This window comes from Gallus gallus, chromosome 11 (genome assembly GCF_016699485.2).
Source record: "Gallus gallus isolate bGalGal1 chromosome 11, bGalGal1.mat.broiler.GRCg7b, whole genome shotgun sequence".
In the NCBI taxonomy this organism is placed as follows: Eukaryota; Metazoa; Chordata; class Aves; order Galliformes; family Phasianidae; genus Gallus; species Gallus gallus.
Window position 1 is genome coordinate 15,684,938 of NC_052542.1, and position 25,830 is coordinate 15,710,767.

The window sequence follows — 25,830 nt, forward strand, 5'->3', positions numbered from 1 at the left end:
TATTGTAGCAAACTCTTGCTCTTCAGGAATGCTTCTACTTTTGCCAAATCTACTGGGCCTAACTATATGGATTTCGGTTACTGCTGAAAGAAAGTAATAGAATGAGTGGTTTGCCTGACATGTGACCAAACACTTTCTCATTCTCCATCTGTTCTGTATAATATTTGTTCCTGCTACTACTTTGCTTTTATTTCTGTGGCCAATAGATGCAAGGGATTTGTAGTTTTCTTTTTGGCAGAAACAAACAAAACTGTCTCATTTGCATTATGGCTTTGCTTTTCAAATTTTCTGTTGTCTTCTATGGTGTAGATCACTGCTTTGTTTGAACATTTAAATGTCCGCTGTCACTTAGTATCACATTGAGCCCAAACCTCGTGCAGGAGTTTTACTTTTCAATTTTGCATATTAATATTGATTTTAGGCAAGCATTTGTCAAGGTGAAAACAAGTGCAAAAAGAGAGAAGTAGCACTACAGTATCCATAAACTACTGGAATGACTGTTCTAATTGAGTTGCATTTCATTATGGAGGCTGTGGATGTTGAGATTAGTTGGCTTTTTGCTTCCTCAGTAATAGACAAAGAACATCTATGAATGCTGGGGTTTGGAGAACTAACATTGGTCTTGATTATAACTTTAACAGTGCTGAAAATATCATAATAGCTGATGCTTGACTTGTATATCTATATATAAATGTATCTGTCGAACATAATAAAAAAAATCTGACTTCCAAATTTTTAAGTCTTGGGCTTTATAGATCTCAACTTCCTCCTCTCTCATGAAGAAAACCTCTCCTAGTGGTGGTGAATACATGCAGGAGCAATATATAAGGAAGTTAATAGTTGTATTCTAGATATAGTAAATAGATATAGCTTAAATAAATTCTCAATTTTAAATCTATTTTTAACAGCACAGATAACAATCTGTGATTTAAAATGCTGTTAAAAAGATAATTCTTCTGGACAGCAGTAGAAAAGTCAACCAGCACAGTTTATTGCTGCTGCTTGATCTACGTAGAGTAACTCAGAAGGGGAAAGGACAGATATTTGATTAACTGACCCATATACTCCATTGCTTATAAACCACTGCATTACAGATTCTCCCCAAAATAAATCTGTAGTCTTGCACTGTATTGCTTTACACCCATATTTAATAGGGTAACTTAGAAATAATTTTGGCATAAAAATAGCCGTATCTGAGAGTAAACACCCGACACTTACTCCTTTTGGATTCTAGTCTGAATCTCATGGTATTTTCACATTGCAAAGAGAAATGTACTTAAAGGAAAAAACTCTAGAATTGATCTTGGCTATTTTTTTTTTTTCTTACTAATGGGCAGAGAGATGGGGTAACACAAAAAGCTAAGCTGGCTTAAGGTTTTAGAGACTTTGAGGCTTTTGACATGATACTTTATCTCTTGCTTGCTCAAAAATTTTACTGATGGTGCCTCAAGCAGCCAATATATGTAGGTATTATATAGTACTTCTTACTCACCTATCTCAAGTATTACTTCTCTTACACACTTAAGTAAATTGCAGAGCTTCCCTGCTATGTAGGTTAATTGTTTTCATTTGCAGGTAGGGAAACTTAGGGGTGTTGAGTAGGTTTGTGCATAGTGTGCTTCAGTTCTTCCACTGCATTTCAAGCCAAAAGATAACGGAAGTTCTTACTGAAGTGACCAGGAGCACAGGCACTAACAGGCAGGTCTAGGACCTGAGCCCAAAGCCTTCCTACACATTCTCCATTAAAATGCAGTACGCAAATAAGTAAACTACAGGTGAAAGTATTCATGCTAAAACAAGGCACAAAATAAGCTGATTTGATATGCCTTCTGCCCTGCTTTTGGCTTCATTCCTAATCCTGTTTCTCACAAGAGAAGCTCCTACTGTGAATAGCTGCTTCTTAATAATAGAATATTACTTTACTGATTAATATTTGTGGGACACTCAGTCTAATTACTGTTTCTCAAAGCTTCTTTAATTACAGTAATATGAGGCTTTACCTAAGTAAAATATTTCAAATTAGTTTAGCAATGCTTTACAACTTAATTCTGTATGTGGAGCACAGCAGCTCACTAGTGGGAGAGAGGAAAACAGCCCTTGAACCCAGGGCACATGTTTGTGAATGATAAGATATGCTAGTGTTTTTGTTTCTAAATCATAAAATGTAATACTGAGGATTTACAGAAGCGAGGAACTCTGGAACTTCAGCTTAGGGAATAGCTGGAGTAAACGTGATTAACTCTGGATAAAGGGGAGCTCTGCGTAGTGCAGTTGAGGATGTCTCTGTTTACTTATGATTGAAACTGGGGAGACAAAATTAAATGTCTATGATTAGTAAGGCATGCCAATGAAATATCTTCAAGGACTAGCCCCTATCCTTTCAAATGAATGTGCAGAGGAATACCAAGTTATTTTTCTCGGTCAGAAATTACCCTATTTCTTCTACGTCATTGACGTTGAAAAGCAGAAGATGAAATATGAAGACAGGCCTTTTGAAGAAACGAGTTGCTAATTTTTCCTTCCAGAATGCCACATTTTAAAATGGAGATTAAATCACATTCATATTAATTGAGTATCTCTGTGCAAAGTACGAAAATAACTGTGTTGGACTTTTGCTATGTGTTTAGTAGTAGATGTAATCATATTAAATGTATAGTATTAGAGGACACGAGGTCATGATAAAATGCAGGATTCACTAATATTGTGATGTCTGTCATCTGTATTATTCAGTGCTCCATTTGTACATCACCTGTGCTATTTTCAAACATCACAGCTTAATTTCATCTCTCAAAGGGCAAACCTTAAGAGCACAGTGTGTTTTTGACTACTGAAAAAGGTAACTCCATTGATCAGATAAAGGGGGAAAAAATCTAAACAGGTTTCTACGTACCAATCCTGCGAAAGGAGGAATAATGTTCTTAAAGTTGCAAACCAAACCAGAACCTGTTGAGGACACTGTATCTGCACCACAAAGGACTTGAACACTGCTTGACCTAAGGTTGAAATAGTGAAATTCTATGGGAATACATCCTTCTCACTTTTTGTAGACTCAAAACCTTTAAGAAACTGTTCTCATCCTTGGAAACTATTTTTATTTACTGAAATACGTCTGTAGTTTCTGACATGCTTGTATTTCGCAGTTATGTTGTAAGGCATGGGAATTTGATTATGAAAGTCTTTAAATATTTTAAAAGAAATTATTAGTATTTTATATAATGTTGATTTATTTTGAAGCGCAATGTTTCATGGTTTTAGTCTTGCAAACTGAAATTCGTATTGAGGAGATGAAAAAATGTTAAAATGCCCCTGTAATTGAACTTCCCTTATGCCCTGTTATAGTCTCCCAGAATTCAGTCACAAACATAAAGCACTGATTTAAAAAAAAATTAAAAAATCACATTTAAATAATTTTAAATTGTTCAATATGGAACACGAACAGAACCCCAATCATTTTCAAATAGAAGTTCCTATAAAAATTGAAGCAGCTGAATAATTCTAAATTGCTTTATACTGTGCAGGCACAGAACCCCAATCACTTCCAGGCTGAAGCACTTATGAAAAAAAAAATTGAAGTGCACCAGTAATTTTAAATTGCTATGTACAAGAAAAAACACCCTTAAATTATTGGATACTTAAATTTTTTCTTTAAGATTACTTATTTTTATGTACAACCTGAACAGATTTTCTTAGTCAAAATGGACCAAAAGATCTGATTGTATAAATGTGTAAACAAATTAAATTACCTGCTGTTGCAAATAGTAATGGTAGGACAGTTATCAACTCCATGTATGATGCTGTCGGAATTCTCAGTATATTCTCAGCATAGACGTGGCTCTTGCAGTTTAAGGCAGAGATTCACCTTTTCCCACAAATTTTGATGTTTTGTGTTTGTTGCTTTTCTTTTTTGCTTGTTGAATCAGCTGTAGAACAAATGTTAGACCTGGTAAATACAGATAACATAGAATCAATGAATACTGAAAGTGCTGTCTACAGTGTTAAGTAGGTGGGCAACACTAACATACCGAGTTTCCATCCATATCAAAAGCCTAAATAATTGCTTTCAATAACAAGCAGTTATTTGTTGTAGAGGTTTCATTATGGAATCTGAGGGATACAACCACAAGTGTGTCCTTATGCCACAGGTCTATCATTTTGTATAAGAAAATCATGTTCATTTGAGTACATAGCATTTGTCCCGTATTTTTGGTGACAATTGGTTTTACAAACCAACCAAATACATCCATTAAATATTTAAGTTAACTTGCAATATTTTCCAGTAGCATTATATCATGATAACTGAAAGTAAGTTTTTACAATAGAGAAATAAAAGTAAATTCGTATTCAGTAGGATGTTAATAAAGCATTCTCCAGGACACACAAGATTTCATTCTCAATGTGACAGGATTTCCTTTGACTTCTGAATCCATGGAGGGGAGGGTCAATGGTTGTATCTTTTGCATAAAGGATTTCATTCTGCTTTTAAATGGCAAGCAATTATATGAGAGAGGGTTATAGACCAAGGTCTCGGTTTCATATTATTTATGTTCTAATTAATTTACCAGATTGTAAAATTCTTTTATTTTTTTTCCCTTTGACTACTAAGTGTTGATCTTTAAGAGTTATCATGTTCCTAGCACTAATGGGTTTTATTTCTTTGGAAAGGTCATTCTCAATGTAATGTCACTGGTAACACGAGGGAGACTGTAAGCTTTGGAGACTTTGCTTCATTGTGATGTGCTCAAAAATGTTCAACTACTTGCTGTCGTTCCCCTGGGGCATGCTTTCTCTACAGTCAGAAGAGCTGGTGCAAATTCTTTTAAGTTCTTTGGCTGTATTTTGTGTTTCATTAAAAACACTCTTCAAGTAGCAGCTGATGCTTGCAAAAAGACCTGGATTTTTTTTTTTAATTTCTGGATGACAAGCAGCTTGAAAATTAATGCCTGTTTTAACTAAGCACACAAGCCCTTGATTGATCAAATGAAGAGTGATGCAACAAATTGGACCATACAAGTGAAACAAATTAAACATTTGCATGGTAGCTAGCCTACCTATAATAAGGCATAGGTAATGTTTTTCACAAACTAAATAAAATAACTTGAAAAACAAAGCGTTGCATAGAAAAGTTCAGAAGTGTGTAAGTAATTTTAGTAATCAGCTTAGGGAATGAATTCTAGGTTGAAATAATGTTAAATTATATGATCACTATTCCGCATCTGCTAAAACAATTTAAAATCTATATAAAGTTCAATACATTATATACATACACACATATCATATATAGGTATCATTTATTCGCTTCATCAAGTACTTTCCTTCTGCCATGGTAGTTATTTTAAAGCTGATCTGGTATTTTCTTTGTATTATACCTGATAACTTCTTATAGTTGTACATCTGCAATCAGGGTTGTCTGGGGACAGTGGTGTTTTATTTTGACAAGCATACATCCCGTGGAGGGAAGGAACACTAAAAGATAGCAATGGATACACTGCAGTGTAATTACATAACTCAGATCAATAGGTTGATCTTCTGTAATATATAGAAGTGTGTCCCTTCAGAAGCTTGACTCGGCAGGTAACAGCTAATCTTCAGTTTTCCCTTCTAGATTTTCTGTTCTCTAGGTTGTAAGATGATGGTAAAATAGATGGTATACCTAAGTGTTGTGCTCTGTATGCGATAACTGATTACACTTCTAATGATTTCAATAAGTACATTCAAGAAAGGCTTAAAAATATATATATATTTTTGAGTTTGTTCAGTATACCTATCCAGTGTTGCAGAAGTTATTGTGCAGGTGAGCAGTCTCTGGTTTCTATTTTGTCATACTTCATTGAATCTCAATTTCTTCTCCTAAAGGTATATGTAATAATATTTGCTAAATATTGCATCCTGAAATGATTTATGTACCTAAGCTTTACCAACTGGAATGAAAAACTGACATATACAGCAGGTTTTTTTTCCTTGACTGGACAAATAAAAGCATGTGTAACTTGCAGGATTTCCAGCCTGGTTGCCCAAGACTGTATAGGCCTTATTCTCTTATTTCTTGATCATATTTTTGGTGATTTTCAACTTACAACACTTCAAATCACTGGGCAGTTTCAGTCATTTAGTAGGCATGAAGTTTATACTAGTTTTGTTATATGGAGAGAAGTGAGAACATAGAGGCCACATTGTCATCCCAATGGAAAGACTGACGTGGTTAACATGTCCTGTCCTTACAAAAAGAGAATCCACCTAACAGCTTGGTTTTGTAACACAAAATGATAAGAAGCCAGTTTAGAACTATCTGTTTTATTACCAGAAGGGTAATACTGCTAGATATTATGTGGTAAAGAAAACAAGAAGCATGTGATATGCAGGGAAGATGATGCTGATTGTCTATAGCTTGTTGTTCTGCAGAACTGTTCTCTTCCTAGAATCATAGAATACCTAGAATTGGAAGGGACCACAGGGATCATCAAGTCCAACTTCTCTTTAACTCGAAGTCAGCACACAGATTTGCACTAGGACTCTTGCACTGCAGTCATTTTTCAATTTTTATTATGAGTGTCTAGATTTTGGACTCTTTTTTGCTCTCCAATACCCTCGCTGGAATCGGGATTTACCTGCAAGTTTTCATTAAAAAAAAATCTTATGTTTGTGACTGTGTGGGAAAAGGTCAGGAAATATTCAACAAATGTTTTCTTGAAGCTGAAAAATGGACATTTTCACTTTTTCCTCATATTTTTTTTATAGAGAGGAGTTCTGAGGTTTGGTTCCTGCCTTTGTAATGTTTCGAGGTGATTGCAATGTCCATGTGCTTAATACACAAAGCCATGCTAACCTCAGAAAGATTGTTTTCATCCAAGTACATTCTCAGTTTTAGCTTACCAGTGCAAAAGAAGATATTCAGTGTTACACAAAGTTCAGTTTTGTGGTGCAGTAATAATTACTTCATTTTATAACTTTGTGGAATATAAAGAAAACGATAGGTGGGAGGTTGTACCTTTTTTGATAATGATCAAACTGTTGGGAAATGAAACATAACTCATGTTCCTTAAAGGTTCTAGACATCATGCCCGAAAAAGCACTATCTGCTCTGAGAAATGTATGATTTCAATTTTTTCTCTAATGGCTTTTGCCACATCAGCATTCTCCCGTGTGGAATAACGACTTTGCCCCATGCAACTTCTTGTGAAGGCTCATAAACATGTGTAAAAAATCCTTAATTTATTTCCTTTTATAAAGTGGAGATTCATGTTTTCATTCACCTAAGAGTTTCATGAAGTCATTACTGTTGGAAAATAGGATCAACGTGTTTAGTTTATCAGGTGATAAATAACTAAAACAGTCAGCACAAACAAATCTGTGAACAGGTTATTGTTGTAGTGCAGTTTAGGTTTCGGTAATTCCACATCTTGCAGTATAACCAGAACAGAACTCCGACTTTCAATGTTTCTTCTTTATGCCTCTTTCACTGGTACAGAAGTGCTATTGAATGGCTCATTTGCATTATTCTGTACCCTGTAAAATGAATTTATTATGCGGCTTCTCTAAATAGGCTAACCAGTTGTAATCTCATTCCAGTGCTGTATGGGTTTCAGCAAAATGTGATTACACTTTTCATAACGCTTAAAAATAAACAAAAAAATAACCTTGGGGCCCAACTCATCCTTCTGCTGGAGGAGTCCAATTTATTAAATGGGGTCATTAATCACGATGGGTAGGTATTTACCTGGTAAATAATTGAGTAATTTAACATGTTACTCCCTTTGAGCACAAGTAACACATTGTGGTCTCAGTTATTAATCATTAAAATATTTAATGAACTAGGATGATAGCTGTTGCCTGGCTTAGAACAATCCAAACAGTGTTCAGATATGTCTCGTAGATGAAAGAGCAAGTTGATCCTGAGCTCTGAGCATGTAGGTACCACCCTTCTTGACTTGGAAGCTGTCTTCTATCAGCAAATCTTGAGTCTGAGCTAATAAGCTGTATTGGGAGGGAAGGTGAAGCTCTGTGCAGTACAGTGCCTGCCATTTGCAAGCAGAGCTACTTCCCATCAGAAAGGGCACAGGTTTAGCAATGCATGAGGGTTTGCATCTGTATTTGTATTTCATAAAGATTAATCCTGACTGTTTGCAAAGGCTGCTTAACATTGCTGTAGCTAAATGGAAGCAGTATCTCTTCTGATGTCAAGTTTTTCAGTTCTTTTTAGTGTGTTACTTAATTTTAAAATGATTGTGATCCATCAGTATGATAAGACTTTAAAAAGGAAAAGTGGTATGTTTAGAAGCATTAGGCAACTTACTTCAGGCCTAAGGAAACATGAATATCATTTACCAAAACTAGAAGAGTCCTTGTCTAGAATTTCTTGTGCAAACTTTAGCAGAAAGAACAGAAAGTTACCAAGACGATAAAAGGATTGGATGCTATAGGAGAAGATTAGAAGAATTTGGTTTGTCTAATTTAACAAATTGAATACTTAGAGAGGAAAAAAGTTAATTAAGTTATGAGACAGGACTGGTACAAGGGTATGAACAATTCTACCCTGGAAAGTATGAAATATCATCAGAAAGAGAGTCTAGAACTGTGGAGCACAAGAAGAATTTAGTGCTCAGAATTCAGTGATATGGCCAAGAGGCTGTCTGCCTATGACATGTGTGTTAGTCTGCTGGAGATTAGAGATGGTTCTTTCCACACCTAAATAATGTTTTATGTGGGATTCCCAAGTCAAAGCTTGCTTTAGCTAAGATAGAAGAAGTTCTGATGCATGGAATATGTGGTAGGAAGGGTCTACCCAGGGGCCCTATAATGATTTCTGACATCTGAGCCCATTGGCTGTGTTCACAGCATGGAGGTATGCTCAGGAACAGCAGCTTGAACCTCAGAAGCAGTTTAATAAAATGTTTTTCTGCTCCTTAGCTCAACAGGACAAGATTACTAGGTGATGCATCTTTGAGTGCCAGGCACTTCTTAGTAGATTCATCTACCCAAGGACCACATCGTGGTGGTATACCAGTTTTTCTCCTCATTCTGGTCCTACCTCAGCAGTGTTGCATTTTGCAGTGTAGGTGATGCATCTTGATTGCATTGTTCAAATGGCAAGGCTAGCTCAGGTAAATCAGTGCAGACATAACCTTTGATTACATCATGGCATAACCTCAGGTCCCAGCAACAGGCAAGAGCTTCTTCATTATGCCTCATTATCTCACAAAGGCTTTGTTTGTTTCACATTGCTTAAGTTATGTTGATGGCTGTGGAAGCCGTTTGATGCCCAGTACTATGGAGCATGATCCCAACTATTTAAAATACTGCAGTGTCTTGGCAACCTAACCAGATGAAGCGCAGGCTGTGATGATTTTGCACACAGCTGTGTTTCTTGGGCTGAGCTTTCCTGCTTTCTCACAGCTCTCCCATGTCTTGATTCAGTGAGCAGATGTGACTGGAAGGAAGCAGAGAAATGATTGGCTTCCATGCAGGTCAGAGACTGGGGGGAAATCATCACAGCTAAACTTCAAATGGGGGTGCTGTGGAAATGCTCTCATACCTTCTAGTACATTTGTCATATCTTTACTGACCCCGAGCAGAATGGACTCCAGAATACTTTGGGCTCTGTACAAATGGATGCTAAGGCTATATCTCAACAAACTGAATAGTTCCTCTTCCAGGGATCTTTAATTTGGGAAGGAAAGTAGCTGTCTGTTCAGACAATAGTGCTGGCAAATTACTTCTTGAATAACTTAAATTAACAAGATTGCCAGTGTCATGGAAGATGCACACTTTTTATTGGATATGTGATAAAATGCTCGTAATAAACATATATTCACAAAGAAAGTGCTCATAAAAAGAAAGTTCCTGTTCTAGATAGTCTCACAAAAGAGTTCGTCATATTTTGTTTCCAGTTAATGGACGCCTACCACAGTCACACTGCTTAGTGACAGGAGAACTGAATTCATTTCAGCCAATAAAGCCATTCTAATTTGCATTTTCATAGCCCACCCTTCAGTACTTCGACTGTGACTTTCATTTTTAGGACAGAGCTATGCATTAAATGGATATGTAGGCCCTTTAAAAAGATATTTATCATCCTTGAAGAATCTTAGTGCCAAATCTTAATAGCATTTCTTACAAAAATGACTTGAATTCACTATCAGATGGAGAGGTAGAACTATAGAGATTGGGAATACTCCTTCTGAACTCCTTTAGTGATTAAAAAGAAGAGGTTAAAGCCTGAAACAATAAAAAGTTTCTCTCCAAAACGGAAAAAGAAAAAAAGAATTAAAATATCACCACATCATTGTCCTCTCTATACCAAACTATTGCCAAAAAGCAGTGTGTTTTATTTAGTCACTTTTGGAGATAAATAGTTAATCATACCTTTATAAAACGTTTACCACCTTTGGTAATTATACAGATAAGAGGATAAATTATTCAGGCTCTTGAGTTGTTTGGGGTTTTCTTTTTTTTTTTTTTTTTCCTGTGCCAATTGATATTAAAAAGTATACAGAAGACGAGGAGAACTTCATGTCCAGTCTGTATGTGACTGGATGAAATGACTGCCTCAGGACCTGCTGACACTCCAGTTGGCGTTTGCATAATGCGGAATGAGAACCTTACTTAAAGCAGTGATCTCTTTATTCTGTTTAAGTATCCCTCTGTTAATTTCCTTTAAATGGCTCCCTCATGTAAATCTTGAGTCAAATTCTGAAATCAATGAATAGCTCTTACTGAGTTCAGTAAGGGAGGTTTCATCATCTCTCTGCAAATCATGGTGACTGTGTGTGCCTTTCGTTACTTGATTTTTCTTTTCTGATGGCTTCCTCATCATTTATTTCTTTTTGAGTCTAGTATTGCAGCACCTGAAGATAGAAAGGTTTTGAGATTCAGAGTCCTCAATTTGCATGATAAAAATATTATGTCATGTGCAATTTAATTCAGTGTTGCTGGTTCTCATTATTCCAATTACTTTTCCCTCTTGCTTCGTGGTTTTAGGATCGCTGTGTTTTTTATGAAAATCTCAAGTTTTCATATGCAAAGAGCAAATTTCTAGTTCTCATGCTTCCAAAGAAAAGCTCAGAAGCAAAAATTGTCATGTACTCCTCCGAGTAAATGAGTCAAAATAAATCCAACATGCTGCCCTCCGCCAAATAAACACCTCCCAAACCCATAAATATTTCTCATTTCCCAGGAAGTGACTCATGATTTTTGACCTTTTCGAATTACAAGTATTGTTAAAACTGGGTGTCATTTCTATTTTAAATCTTCTTTTGTGGGTGTTTGTTTTTTTATTTATTTTATATTTAACATTGCTCTCCTGAAGTGAAACGTAGAATGTAGTCTTACAGAATACTGCACTATGAGATGGGGTTTGTTTGCATTTATTGTTTGAAAAACTCATGCCTGGGCAGATGGTTTTCACAGGTGTCTGCACCAGCCAAATCTCTATTTAAATAAAGCCTTACACAAGGATGAATTTAACACCATAAGAATATATGTGAGATGTAATTAGTATGCTGATGCTTGCATTTTTGTCATAGAAAGTTGATCTCATACAAGTCGGACTAAGGGCATCTTGAGTGTTTACAGTAGAAGGTGAGAAAATGCATTTCAAGAGTGAGGATGTGGCCGATCAAATCTGAATGGAGTTCCTTCATACACTGAAACTAGGAAAGTCATAAAGTATATAAAGAATTTGAAATTTTCTGGAAGGTCATTGTAGGGATCAACTTCCTGTGACTATGGAGGTAAAGGAACCCCAGGTTTTCAGATGCAGAACTGCCATAAGGAACTTTAACACCAGGGGCTTTATTCATTTCCATGGCAGCGTGGTATAAAACTGCAGTGCTCTTCTGCTTTCCAACCCATATTCTATGGGAGCAGCTTTAGTGCAAATGTTAAGGTTGGTAAGGTCAGCAGCATATGCCTGCTGTTTTATTAGCAACAAAAAAAAGGTGTTTCTTAGGCTCCATATCTTATCAGATGCACAGTTCTAGACCAGTGGCTTTTGCAGGAGTTATCTGAACTAGTGACATTTCCTCATAGTGGCTGGTAATAAATTCAGAAAGACAAATCGTCAGGATATTAAAAATGAGTCTTCACTCTCTACATTTCAAAAAAGCATTAGGTTATGAAAAACTTTGATTCTGCCTGTCGTTGAATAGAGGAACTTCAGGGCTGAGAATCACAACTGCTTGGTTTGCTTCCCAGGCTTCTAACCTCTCAGTATTGTGTGAATTGTCTGCTGCTCAATTGTCATATACTTTCAAGTATGAAGTTTTTTTTCTTAGCAGTGGGTGAAAGATCCTTTTGTACTACTTGCCCAGTTCATATTTAACTACATGTGTGAACAGTGTTTATACATTCTGAATTCTACATGTTTGACACTTTGCACCTTATTTTCAGTGTGTTTAGCTGAGGTCTTTCTTTAGATTGCTATCAGCCCATAAGCGCTGCTATTGTATTCAAAACAAATGAAATGGTGATAAATTCAGAATGTGTTCTGCTTTGAACAATATTTTCTTCGTCTTCAACACAAATCTGTAATCGTCTCATTTTTTCCAAGATATTTTGAAAGACTTTTTCGAAGGAGCTCAAAAGAAATTCTTCTAATGTGATAGGCATTCAGGCCAATGGAAGAATTTCTTCATGAGGAAAATAAATTAAACAAATGCTTGTGCTTCTAAAAGATAATTAATTAAAAACTCTCAGTGTGCTGACAAATCATGTCTGATATGTTGAGATGTAGAAAGCGCTTGGAGTTGCACATGTAGAATAAAATGTTCCATCTCACAGCAAGGCCAAGCCTCAGTCTCGTAATTATTTCAAAGGGAGTAAAGGTCATTTTCTATTTCCTACATCTGTATTATGTGAGGCTTCTGTTCCAGAAGCTAACTCATGACCTATTTAGATTGACCAGATTTCAACTTATTCTGTCGCAAATCATATAAAATAGACATATTCCCTTCTCTAAGAGCACTGTTACAGATGATGTCCAAAGCAGCCTTTTACATTTATAGCCCTGTAAGACAAGAATTTCAACTTTGAGATGTCAGAAACTGGGAGATCGCAACATAATTTGCCTCTTTCCTGCTGTGTTAGTCCTTTAGGGGAAGAGTTATGTCTGTAGTTAAATTTCAGCCTATTCTGCTTGGGCTATTTTTCTGCTGTGGACTTGTTAAATAATTTTGCTTGAGTTATTGCTAGCATCTTGAGATTGGGGGAATTTTCCTTCTGCTGTGATTGCATTTTTGTGCATATTCATCCAGTAATACCATGAGTCAGAAAGACAGGTACTTTGGAAACGCACCTCAGTGCTGCGCAAATGTGTGCAGAAAATGCATGTCTGACTTTCAGAGCTCTGTGCATGTGACCACTGAAATGCATACCAGGCTATTTTTGATGATCGGTAATCAAGTTTTGTGCACAATTTTATTGGCAGGCTCTGAGTATATGTCTGTTTATGTTTAACAAATGCCTTATACTGGAGGACCAAAGGGGACACTGTCCAACACTCAACCTTTGCAGACTCTCCAATAAAATCAATATCTCAGTCTCCATAATTGAATGAGGGATTAGGCACTGTACTTTTTTTAGGCTTTTGTAAGAATGGCAGCAGTTACACGGACATACAGAAGTGAATAATAGTCAAGTGTATTGCACCATTCTTCATGTATTACTTCAAGTCTTTCTTCGTTAATCCCTTGAAGGGATAAATGTAGCACAGACCAGGGAGGAAGGGGAAAGGTGTCCATCTACTGCTTCTGAAAACCGCCAGCTTGACTGTCACTATTTCTTAGTGTGCAGCACTTGTAGCCAAGCTTTTACAGCAAGTGCCAGTGACGTGAAACAAATGATCCAGCACCCGAATTCAGTGAGAACTAATGCAGACTAGGTTGGGTACTGGTGCCTTTGGTTTTTATTAATGGGGTCACATGAAATGTTGTGAGTGTGTGCTGTGTGAATGGAGACAGCAGCAAATGCATCGCGATGATTTAGCAAGTGAATTACAGGTGGTGGAAAGTGGAAAACAGACGATAAAACCTGGCAGGACATCTCTCTAGGGTTAGGAACAGTTTACCTAATGTTAGTGTAGAGAGAGAACTGAGGAATGTGTCAGATGCTGCTGCTGAGTCGGTATAAAGGACTGTACAGTTTGCTACCTGAGAGCTGGCTAAGGAGAAAACCTCCAGCACCCACCCCTGTTGTCTGGTGGAACAACTGTCCTCATTTAACAGCTGAAGAGCTTTATCACCAAACTTTTACTCTGCCATGCTGGGCATGTCTTAACAGACCTATTCGTGCAAGGCCACTTCGGGTTTGGTGTTCATGTCTTCCAGGGCCACCACGTTTGCCTGATGGTTTTCTCCTTGGGTAGTGTGGGTGCCCCTTCTCTGAGTGCTGTCTGAATGTCCAGCAGGCAGCAGATTGACCATAACACCTCCGATGAGAGCAGAGTGCTGTGTTCACCAGGTTAATGCTACTTTCTGAAAACCACCTTTGGAGATTCTGAAGCAGAAGGCACTTTTGAAAATGCTGCTATGTTAGTTGGAAAATAAAGATTTGGGTTTTCCTACTCTCTTGAACTTTCCTCCTTTTGCCTCTCTCTTTAACCTCTTAAACTTAGCAGCTTTTTCCTGCCGCCTCTTCCTCAGACATTCTTACCTCCATGTTCTATTTAAAAGCTGCCAATAAAAATAGCACTTCACATTGTTGTCTGTACTCAGGAATAGAACATAAACCTCCAGCAAGTGCAGCTGACATCGTACCTATTTCCAACAAATTTTATTTTTCTTTTAAGCTCCCTCCTTTGTGAAGGTGTTCCTGCGGTGACAAAGAACTCTGACCACACACTAACAATGATACAAACTATATTTACCTTTAACCTTCAGATCCACCTCCACTATGATGCACTGATTTAATTTCGTCTTCCCTTGGTGTAAATAAGTTTTTGATTACAGAGAAAATGACTGAACTGTGGCTTAGAGGTGAAAAAAGAAAAAATCAGTAGCTCACATTTGGCAGCAAAAAAGGTGTTTTGTTGTTGGTTTCTCTTTTCTTTCCTTTTTTTGGTTGTTTTAGAGGAAGTTTCTGTGATGTGAAATATCACCCTTGAATAAATAATTCCTTCTGTAACTTGGCAAATGACTTTTAAAAACTAGGCTTATGGACCCTAATTATCAGTTATTTAAATCAACTAAAAAGTCCTTAACTTAATCATATATTTAAACTGAATTGGATTCAACTGTGTTGGTAGAAGCAACCTAAAAGCATCCTATGACTTCATAAAGACCAATAATATCCGGTATCCATCATCTGGACTGAGAACTTAGCCCTCACAGTTACTATATTTCTATATTTTGTGATCTCCATGACAGCCCACAAATATATAAAAGCAAAATTTAACATAAAATATGTTCAGCAAGATTTGAAAAGAGGAGTATGATGAGATAGATATTTTGTTTTATGAACATGAAGCTCGATGTTTTGTTTTATGAGCACTGAGCCCAAATCCAGTATCATTCCCAGAAGCTTACGTGATGAATGAGTGAGTGGATACTCAAAGCCAATTTCCTTTGTTTCCTCAGGTTCTGTTGCTTGCGTGTGCAGAAGATTTAGAATGCACCCCTGGATTCCAGCAAAAGGTTTTTTATATTGAACAGCCATTTGAATTCACAGAGGACCAGCCAATTCTGAACCGTATGTTATTTTCATATATTAGTCTTCTGCAGAAATCAGAATCGCTTCTATGTTCGTATCACTCCTGCCATTTATCAGAAAGCTTTTTATTGTACACAGGGAGTTGAATATTGCCACTATTCTGCCTGCGTTCCCCTGCAGTAGTGCTGTATCTCTAGAGGTTTTACTTGGTTTCATGTATTAGAGATGGCAAAATACCATATATACATACATTTAGAACAATATGGATATCGTCAAAACTTTAAATCATCCACTTCTGAAAAAGTAAATTTCCTTTGAAATATTTATAGTATTTCCCATAATCTTGGAAATTGCTTGGGCTTGCCTGTGAACACTTCACTATTCATTCAGCTCTGCAAATCAGTTTTAGAAGCTTCATTCAAAGCTAGGGTAAGTCCAATCCTCTAGAAGAAATTTAGAGGAGACTGGATCAAGCTTGTGATCATCAGTGACAGAAAACTGTAACTACATGTATTGTACAAATGGAAAATTCAGTACTATTTCCAAAGACCAGGTGTGACTTGATAAAATCCATGCTGGTGCTGTATGCTCACAGTGTTAGCTAAAGGAAATTGAATTCTCTTTCAGTCCTAGTGTTAGTGTATTCATATGTTTTAATAAGCAAGTGTTACAGTTTGTTCATTTATTTCTGTGGCTTTGAGACTTCAGGAATGCAAACTCGAAGTTATTAGTACCTTATTCAGTGGTCAATGATCTTGAAAGAATTTTAAAAAACAATTAAAAGAAAATCAATATTAAATGATGCAATTTTCATAACTTCCAAACATGTTGGCGTTAGCACATGATATATTTTACTAATACTTTCTTAGTTATGCTTGGTTGCTTGCTGTTAAACCATGAATACTTCTATCTAGATATGCAGCATGACTGCTAGCATGTAAATACAGTATCTAGATCCCACATGGCAGTGCATGGTCTGGCGAAACCAACATGCAAAGCAGTGTTACTCAGTAAATGCATGCACTTCCCATCTTAGTTACCTCCAGATATTATTACAACATACTGATACACGTGCACTGTTATGCTTGTTTGGATGAAGGTATAATATATTCGCAAAGAGGCTTTAAATATCAATTAAAAAAAAAAAGAAAACAAATGCTAACAAACAATGCTACTCAGAGATATAGGATTATTCAGTTTAGAACACAGATTTCAAACTTCCAGTTTCTGTAGGCAATTTTGCTTCCTTTTAAATTCTTAACGTAATTCACAAGATTGTCTCCAGTCATTTATAAACTCACTTTGATTGGATTTAAGCATTCCTTTACTGTTAAAAGTAGAAATTTGTGGTATGTGGTTGATAAGCATGCAGCACTGAAGGCCAGTGCGAAGAAGGACAATATTAATTACTGTAAAGTTGAATAAAAATAGCTTTTGTTATATTCTTTGGCTACTTCTGAACTTTGAGAGTGTAGCACGTGTGGCCAGATTTGCTAATTTGTGCTTGTCTTGCCAAACGTTTAAAGGACAAGTTGGTTAAGCCAGTGTTGGCTGGTGAGCTCTGTGGTGACTCAGTAAACTGCACTGGTGGGAAAGTGGCACATAAGACACCATCATTAAAGTAAAGAGGAAGAAAGAACAGGAAGGGATCTAGAAATGCCTGGAAACTATCTTGGGAATTAAATTATTTTAATAAGCAGGCACTAAATTGGCCTAATACATAATGTTGAACAAAGGCAGACTGTCAATGCATGATTCTAGTTAATGCAATCACTTGTAAATAGTATGTCCTTCATGCAGCAGTATTAAACCTCTGCACAGTTTCTTCATTTTAGCTGTCAACAGAATTGATATTTTTAATTGTCTGTTTGAATACACTTTGCATGCTCTTGCATCTTTTTATACTCATTACCCAAGAGTAGTGTAATTTAGCAGTTGCATTGGAATGTGAGGCTTACCAGGGCTATGTAAATTAATAGACCGAATATGCAAAGCAGGTCTGTAGCAGTGATTGCTTTTGTAGTCCTTGATAAGGCAAGGAGCTTCTTAATTCTTTTCTGAAGTGCTATAAAAGTCTTTCTCCTTTTTATTTTTCAATTTAAACGAGGACCTATTGTACATTCCATTGCTAGCATCATCCTAGCAATTAAATATAGGTTATGGCTCCTTCTTATGTATCTACTACTTACAAATATGGCAGTGTTAATTATTTTATCCTTACTGGTAGGAAGAGAAACTCAAAGGCAGGGTACACAATTTTCTTATTCTCATTTGTACTGTTTCTTATCAAAACTTACATACGAGTTGACCATAACAAGTGCAGCAGCTCGGTTGTGATGCTTGCCCTCCTTCCTATTAATTTCACTCGGATCGGGTTGCAATTTGTTATCTTTTATCTCATTGTGCTAAGACTGAACTACTTTTTATTGATTAATCATTGTATCCCACTTAACAGCAATCTCCAGCCTTATCCACTCTTCAATTTTCTTAATTTCGTTTGCTGAATTTTCTATGGATTTTTTTCCCACATCAGACCTCCTTCTGTCATTATCCTTTGTGTCTTCCATGGCCACACACAAAATGAGGCATTGCTCACCTGTTTGTGATCTGCCCAGTCCTTTCCCCAGAGCAACTTTCTTAAAACCAGGTGGTCCCTTGATATTCTGGGAGAGGATTTGTACAGTTGCTCTCTGGAAATACCATCAAATCTGTCTACATAACTGTTGCTTTAGCAGGCAATGACATTATTGGATTTTTCTTCTTTGTAGACCTGTAGTTTATACCTATGACCACCTTCTGTAATCAAATAGAGAAGACAGCAAAGATTCTTACATTCTTGATAAGGTGGTAATTGACAGCATTTAATTACAGGTTTTACCTGTCTGAAACATTTGTGGTCATCAAATTTTCTCATCAGCAAGCTTGTCTTTGGCAACGCTGACAGGTCACTCATAGTGACGGAGCTCCGTCATGCCAGGCAGATAGAAAGTTCCTAATCAGACCCATCAAATGTGGAAATGTAATTGTGTTACATTAATCATGTTTATACTTAACATACATGAGTCTTGGCTTTTGGGGGGTATTTTTAATTGACAATAAATCAAATAGTACACTTGAAAAATTGAGGCAATTAACATAAAGGCGTCAGGTGGTCTGCTGTGCATACTAAGCTGAGGAATACACTGTCAGTGATCTAAATGTCAAAACAAAGGAAGCTTTGACCCTTACTTGAAAAGCTTTAATTTGGATGTTAATTAATGGCTGACCTCTTCTGTCTCTTACGTGATAGATTGCATGTTTCAGAGCTTGGACTGTTTCAAGATCAGGGCTTTGTCTGTTTGCATTTGGGTGCTTTATTCGTTCTGTAGATTTTAACTAAGACTTTTCTACTTAACCACACTGAAACTCTTTGTTTACTCATATGATGTGAAATTTATTAGTCTGCTTATCATTGATACTTAAAGGTAATTCTGCTGTTTAGCAAGGTTGAAGCCTTCAAGGTTTTCTTTGCTTCAGTAGAATAATGCTTGTGGAAGGATCAAAGCTACAGCATGAGGTGTGTACACGAATCATGGTGCTGATCACACTCACATCACAACATTTCCTGCTGGCTCTCAGACAGGTAGATGAGGGCCATGTGAGATCAGTGATTTATCACATCCACTATTTCCACTGATTACCATGCCCTTTGACTTCAGAGATGGCCTTTCTGCAACTGGTTCGTGCTACTGATATGACAGTGTTACTCTCTATTTACTCTTATCCATACAATTATCACATTTTTCATCTCTTCTGATTCACTTTTTTTCTGCAACTTGCATAGAGCCACTGTGGCAGACTAACTCAGTATGCTGTAAATTGCCAAATTCTCCTTAACATGTTGGCTCTTCAAGCTGAATATGGCAGGTTTTAGATAACCACAGACAAAGGTATTAGCTGTAACCTGCAGGTTCTGAATTTAGGAGGGTAAAAGTAGCAGATTACTTCGCTTGAGATTAGATTTTTATTTCTTTTTCTGGAGACTTTCCAGGAACCATAATGGTTTGCAGATAATTCTTTTTGAAATTATGTGTAGGCTTTGGTTGACTGAAGCATGCCAGCTGTTCTTCTAATAGTCTAAATCAGTGACCAACTGCTCATTATTAGCAGGATGGGTCTGTTGCTTAGTGCAGTGCAAAACCCATATTAACAACATCCCCAGGTGCTCTAATGGAAGACTTTTCTCTTCATTTCCAGTTGGCATTTCCAAAACAAAAATCAGATTAACTAAACTATTACTCCCTAATTGAAAAACAATGCAGGCCAAGAGGTAGCCTCCTTCAGGTATATTAAGGTGTTAGAAAGCTAAAATCTTTATCTTTCAGGGTAATGTGGGCTTCTTGGTATAGGACAAACTCAACAAGCAAAGGGGCTGATGCAAACTGCTCATTGGTGACAAAATTTAACAGGGTGTTCTTCCTGAGAAAATGTGGGTTAGGGGCAGGGCCCGGCCTAGTGTTGCAGCCCCTTCCACATCACTCCATCAGGAGGAAGCTCTTTGGGTCTGACAAACAGATGTAGCACACATCTCTGCATGCTGAGACCTTCCTGCCTTTCTGTTAGTGAGAAGCTTTGTATCGTCACAGATTGCATTTCTGACAGCACCATTGAAAAGACAGCTAACCACTTCCATTGCACTTCAAAGTTCAGCGGGGACATTTAGCAAGAATTAATGGAAGTAAGTGAGGTTAAATCTTTCTTTTAACACAGAATCTTTTCTAAGTTAATGATATCTTAAAGCATGCAAGTATTCTTGAAAATAATTGCAGATGTAGTTCACAATTAATTTTTAGCTTTTAGGATTTCTCTCTGCTAATCCACTTTTTAAATCATTACACTCATGTTTTGACTTGCAGTTTTTCTTTCCCTTTGCTTATTTAAAGCAGTCTTTCCTGAACAGAGCAGTCTGTCTGCGCACGTTGCCTACTGTCTGCTTTAATGGATACATTTCCTTTTCACATAGCTTTCTTGTGGCATGTGATCTCTCTGTCTCTCTTTGAGAATAACTAATGCTGGCAGTAAACTCATGACGTCTCTCAGAAATGTATTAGATTGAGTGCTTTTTTCTAGCTGGAGGCTAGTGTTTCTGATTTTTGTCTTCTGTCTCAGTTCAGCTCAACCATCTGAACTTTCTACTCTAGAGGAGAGAAAGTAACTTTTTGTGGATTGATTCTGAAAACCCTGATCATTTTGGAATAACTTCAGCACAGTTGTATGCCTTGTACTGACTGTGTCTCAGTGGGCGTACAAGAGCAGCTGTAGACAATGGAGGAAGCTCATCCCATGTTCTGTGTAATGCATATTAAATCAAATGTTTGTGTTATTTTTTAACCCCCCCTCAAAATATATCAACAGTGGAAAGTGGTAGAATTTATTGAAATGAAAAGCTGGCTTAAAGTGGAAATAAAACCAGGAGAACTGGGAATGACCTAAAAGATTATGCCTATAGTCATCTGGGGTGCTGCTGTCCATACCAGCTTGGGTCATTTCCTCTCTCAAAGTGAATGCTACCTTCTCTCAAGGCTGCAGAGAGAACTGAAGCAGAACTGAGGAGCTTTTAAAGAAAGCAGCACAAAGGAAGCAATACTGAAACAGCTCACAGGTAGTGGATAGCAAAAGAAAAATCCTGCACTAAAGTTGTAGTGAGCATCCGTATATCTTTGGTACACTTGCTAGCAAGTTCCAAAACTAAAGGCACGTTAGACTGAACCAATTGCTGCTATAATTGATGCATGGGACCATTCTGTTACCATGAGTTCAGGTTTACTGAAGAACAAATTGCAATTCATTTTTACATCTCTTGTCATCATTTGTGGCATGGACCTTTCAGCAGCATCTGGGTTTATGTACAGAAGTTGTCCTGCAGTTTTGCCAAAATTCTGCAGAGAAGAGTTTTAGAAAATGGATGCATTGGTTTTGTTTTTGTTACATTCTATAACTAGAATCTACTTATTTTCTGCCTATGGTGCTGGTGAGAAGCATTGCTTGTAGAATGCATTCAGGCACGTGGATTTCATTTAACTTTTGCGTGGCAGTGAAGTGGAGGCAACAGAAAATGTGTGCTGGTTTGCTAGAAAATCAAATTGCTTGGTTTACATGTAGGATTCCTGCTGGCTTTATTTAGCTGGAATTTTAATTACAGTGCCAGCTCTCAACTCCTACAATAAAGCGGTAGGAAGACCACTATAATTTGACCTCTATAAAAAATTAACACCAACCTACGCAAAAATATAGCTTCAACTTTAAAGAATAAATACGACGGGAGGCATAAATCGAAGAACTATAAGGAAAAAAAACCATTAAAATGCACTAGCATGGACGGCAATGCAGTGTTGGTTTGTTTGGTTTCCTGCATTGAACTTCTGATCTTGATAAGAAAATGATGCATTGTTGGCCAAAAAGTGTATCTGTAATTTCACCATACCTTGGGGACTGCAGTCCTGCTGCCAGGCTCGAAATGAGGCATGCTTTATATATCATATAAGGGGTAACTCGGTACTGACCTCCACAAAAGAAAGTCCAACTGTATACAGCACCATAAATAGTCAATAATATGCATGTATTTGGGGTTAATTTTGGATAAAATTGTCCATGAGTTGTGGTGTGGCAGCTTTGGCATCATGGAAAGGTGCTTAAGAATGTTTTCCAAGTCTCCCATTGTCTTTAATAGCATTCAAAGCATTGCTCAACTTCTTTTGCTGAAATCGAAATGAAACTGAAAATATAAGAATACTTGAAATTAGTGTGTTTTTGTTTTTTTAATGTTCCAATGTAAACAACTGAAGATGCTTCAGTGCCAAGATTAAAAGTTCCTTTTATGTGACCTAAAATATTATTTGCTTTCCTTGCCTTTGACACCTTTATTTTTTCTGTCTGCTTGACAGTCTGTTTTTTTCTTTATGGAGACTCAAGTTAAGAGTTTTGTAGTCAGAAGAAAAGAGGAAATAACTATTTTACAATATTTTTCTATTTTACAATATTTTTCTAAAGAGAAGAAAGCAGTATTCTGGGAGCTATAGTGTGATACACAACTATAGAGCTTATTACTTCTAATTCTTGAATGTAAGTTTTGTTTCATGGGAGATTCTCTACTATTATCTTTAACAATGGAGCCAATGTGTTCTCTCCTGTGATTAATAAGAAAATGCAGTACTCCAAATGTTCTGTAAGATTTGTGTATCTTTTGAGAAATATCTGACATCCTATGCAGGTAGGCAGAGGCTTTATGGTATGATAGAATAACAGCTTCTGTCAACTGTAAATCAAAATAAGAAACTTTATTAAAAATGAGATTATTACTTCTGACATATTTATTCTTTGAGACGTTCTGTCCTTAATAGCTTCTCCAATAATGGTAGAAAACTGAAATATAGAAGCTTTAACACTTGCATAATAAATCTATTAATCTTAATGCTTCTGGAAATATTAGTCATTGACTACTTACTACTGTTTTTATATGTCAGCATCATTTCCCAGAATTGTATGATACTAACTACAGTTAGCACTGATAATTAATTGAAATGAAATTACTTGTAATTGAACAAGTGCTGGACACACTTGACTTAACTCTTTCTGGTGCCACAGCTATGCTTTAGATCCTGAATAGCAAGGTATTGCAGCAGGAACTTAAATGAAACTCCCTATGTGTTCTATAGAAATTTATTTTGATGTAATGATATACATAAATTCCCTTAAGTTCAGAATAAGATTTTGCTTACAAAAAGGATTGCCCTTCCAGAAGAACTGTAAGGTAACTGTTACCTGGGCGGCCTTGCCAAAGTGAAGGCGTACATGTTTCCTAGTGTGTGTTTTCTGTGCTGTAGCAAATGACTTAGAGCAATGATGATGAAAACCATATCTACAACAGGAAATCCAGCATTACTAAAATCCTTCATTTTAAATTTCATTTAAAAGCATTACTAAAGTCATAGAGTCATCTAGATTGGAAGTGACCTTCAGGATCATCAAGTCCAACAAGCAACCCGGCATGCTGAGTCCCATCACTAACCCATGTTCCTCAGTGCCATGTCTGCACATCTCTTAAATACCTCCAGGAATGGGGACTCCATCACTTTCATGAGCAGCCCATTCCAGTGCTTGATCACCCTGTTCATGAATTAATGTTTCCTAATGTCCAATGTAGTTCCCTTGATGGAACTTGAGACAGGAGGGAGTGGCTGGGAGATGCATGGGATGGTGGCATGCATGAAGCCAACTGTAGATGGGGTTTGAACAGGTAGAGCTGTGAACAGGTAAGGATGGCACTGCGTGTCCATCCTGTGTTTTCCTGTGTTTCTCTGTGACATGCTTGTGACAGTCTTCAAGATTTTAGGAAGCCATATAGTACTCACCCAGGATTTCCTGAGGAGTAGAGCTTTTATTAGGATTGATATGTGCCATAGAGCCCAGAGAATGAGACCTTTTAGCTGTTCATATATACCCTCCTTTACCCTTCTGTTCGCTCTTCCTTCTGTTGAAACTGTTATACTTTAAACAGATTAACTGTGTGTGGATTAAATGAAAGAGTGACTGTATAGCATGATGGTTTGCCACCTTGCTCACCTGAGTGCTTATGCTTCTTTAATGCTTTTTAAAAAGAAAACATTAAAACCATGACAAGCATTAGCAATCTTAAAATAAGTATTTTATAGATATTTTAATAAGTATTTAGGAGACTGGAACCTGCTTGTGTGCAGGCGAATATTCATGTGTAATGATTTCAAACAGTGGAAATATTTAAACATCAGTATCAGCAAGCAGAGAAAAGGCACCTTTGGATTTTCTCAGATTTTCAAGCCACATATTAGAGTATCATTGCTGTGATTTTGACATTTTTTCCCCCTATAATGATTAACTAGATAGAACTGAGATGGTTTGAACAAAATGGGCTGACATAGATTGCTACTTAGGAGAGTCCTGTGGAAGCATGCTCCAGTAGCTCTGGGCAAGAACATCAGCCACTCTTTCACCTTGCGATTTCATAGTTCTAGAACTTTTCTTCCTTTCTTTTTCCTTTCTTTTTCCTTTCTTTTTCCTTTCCTCTTTCCTTTTCTCTTTCCTTTCTTCTTCTTTCCTTTTTCTTTTTGGCAAGAAAAATGATTTTTTCTTTTGAGTTCAGTTCTGGTGGAATACTCCCTCAATACCTCCTGCTTGGCAGCTGAATCAAAAATATATTATTTGCATGGCTCTAATGGTGTCAGTAAATTGATTTCCACAGACAACAAGGCTGCATTTCCTCACTGGAATGGCCTACAGTGATCATAATTAGTGACAAATGACAATAGGAATTTTGCAGAGAAATTAATAGCTTTGGTTTTGCTGTGAAATGAGAAAAGAAACAAGGATGCCCTTGAAAGGTTCTGAGCATCCCTTCCATTGTGCATCATCTGCTGCTTGTTCATTAATAGATTATAGGAAAGCCATATGGCATATGGCGTTAAAAGCAGTTTTACTCAAAGAAACAAAGGAGGATCTGTAGGCCTACAGTCTTGCAAGACAGCAAGACAAGTGAATGGCTGGTATTTCACATGGTGACTTCCACCCAAAGTGGTAATGGTCAATTTCCATGATATCAGGGAGTTTTGTAATTGCATGCTTCTTCAGCTGTATTGCTGAGACTTCATATGAGACAAGAATGGAAATGTCTTGTCTAGAAACTAACTATGAACGGTTATTCAGCATAATGTTATATAATTAAAGTTTGTCTGGTGATATCATACTGTCAGGATATTGATTAGTTGATACATATTAATCAAAGGGTTACTTTGGCTTCCAATAACACTTTTCCTTGGCTAGGATGTTGTATAGTGAGATAGATGTGATACATTACTGTGGCCCACAAAGCTGTAGGTGTTATTTAAAATGTGACAAAATATTTTCTTTTATCAAATATATCACTTCACTTGGGATTTTTTTGTAGGTTCTCTCTTATATTTCTTATGTTAACCAAATCATTTTCTAATTGTAGTAGTAGGACAAACAAGTAATCTGTAAAGAAAAGTTTTTGAATCTTAGAAACATTTGTTTCTAATTAATTAAACTGAATTTAAAGTTCCTTTTCTACCATGCTGAAACTAGAAATGACATTTGCCAGATCTTCTACAGTCAAAATTGAACTCTGCTTAACTCTAATGTTTGGTAATGAATGCAAAT

The 25,830-nt window shown here is 36.8% G+C and overlaps 1 protein-coding gene across 6 annotated transcripts in view; it reads left to right on the top strand.

Moving 5' to 3' along the window:
* The window catches only part of CDH13 (cadherin 13), a 432,936-nt gene that overhangs the window by 73,439 nt on the left and 333,667 nt on the right, over positions 1–25,830 (top strand). For all 6 annotated transcript variants that reach the window (NM_001396286.1, NM_001001760.2, XM_015292521.4 and 3 more), the window contains exon 2: positions 15,567–15,678. In NM_001396286.1, coding sequence (NP_001383215.1) covers positions 15,567–15,678 — 112 coding nt within the window. The remainder of the gene's footprint in view (positions 1–15,566; positions 15,679–25,830) is intronic.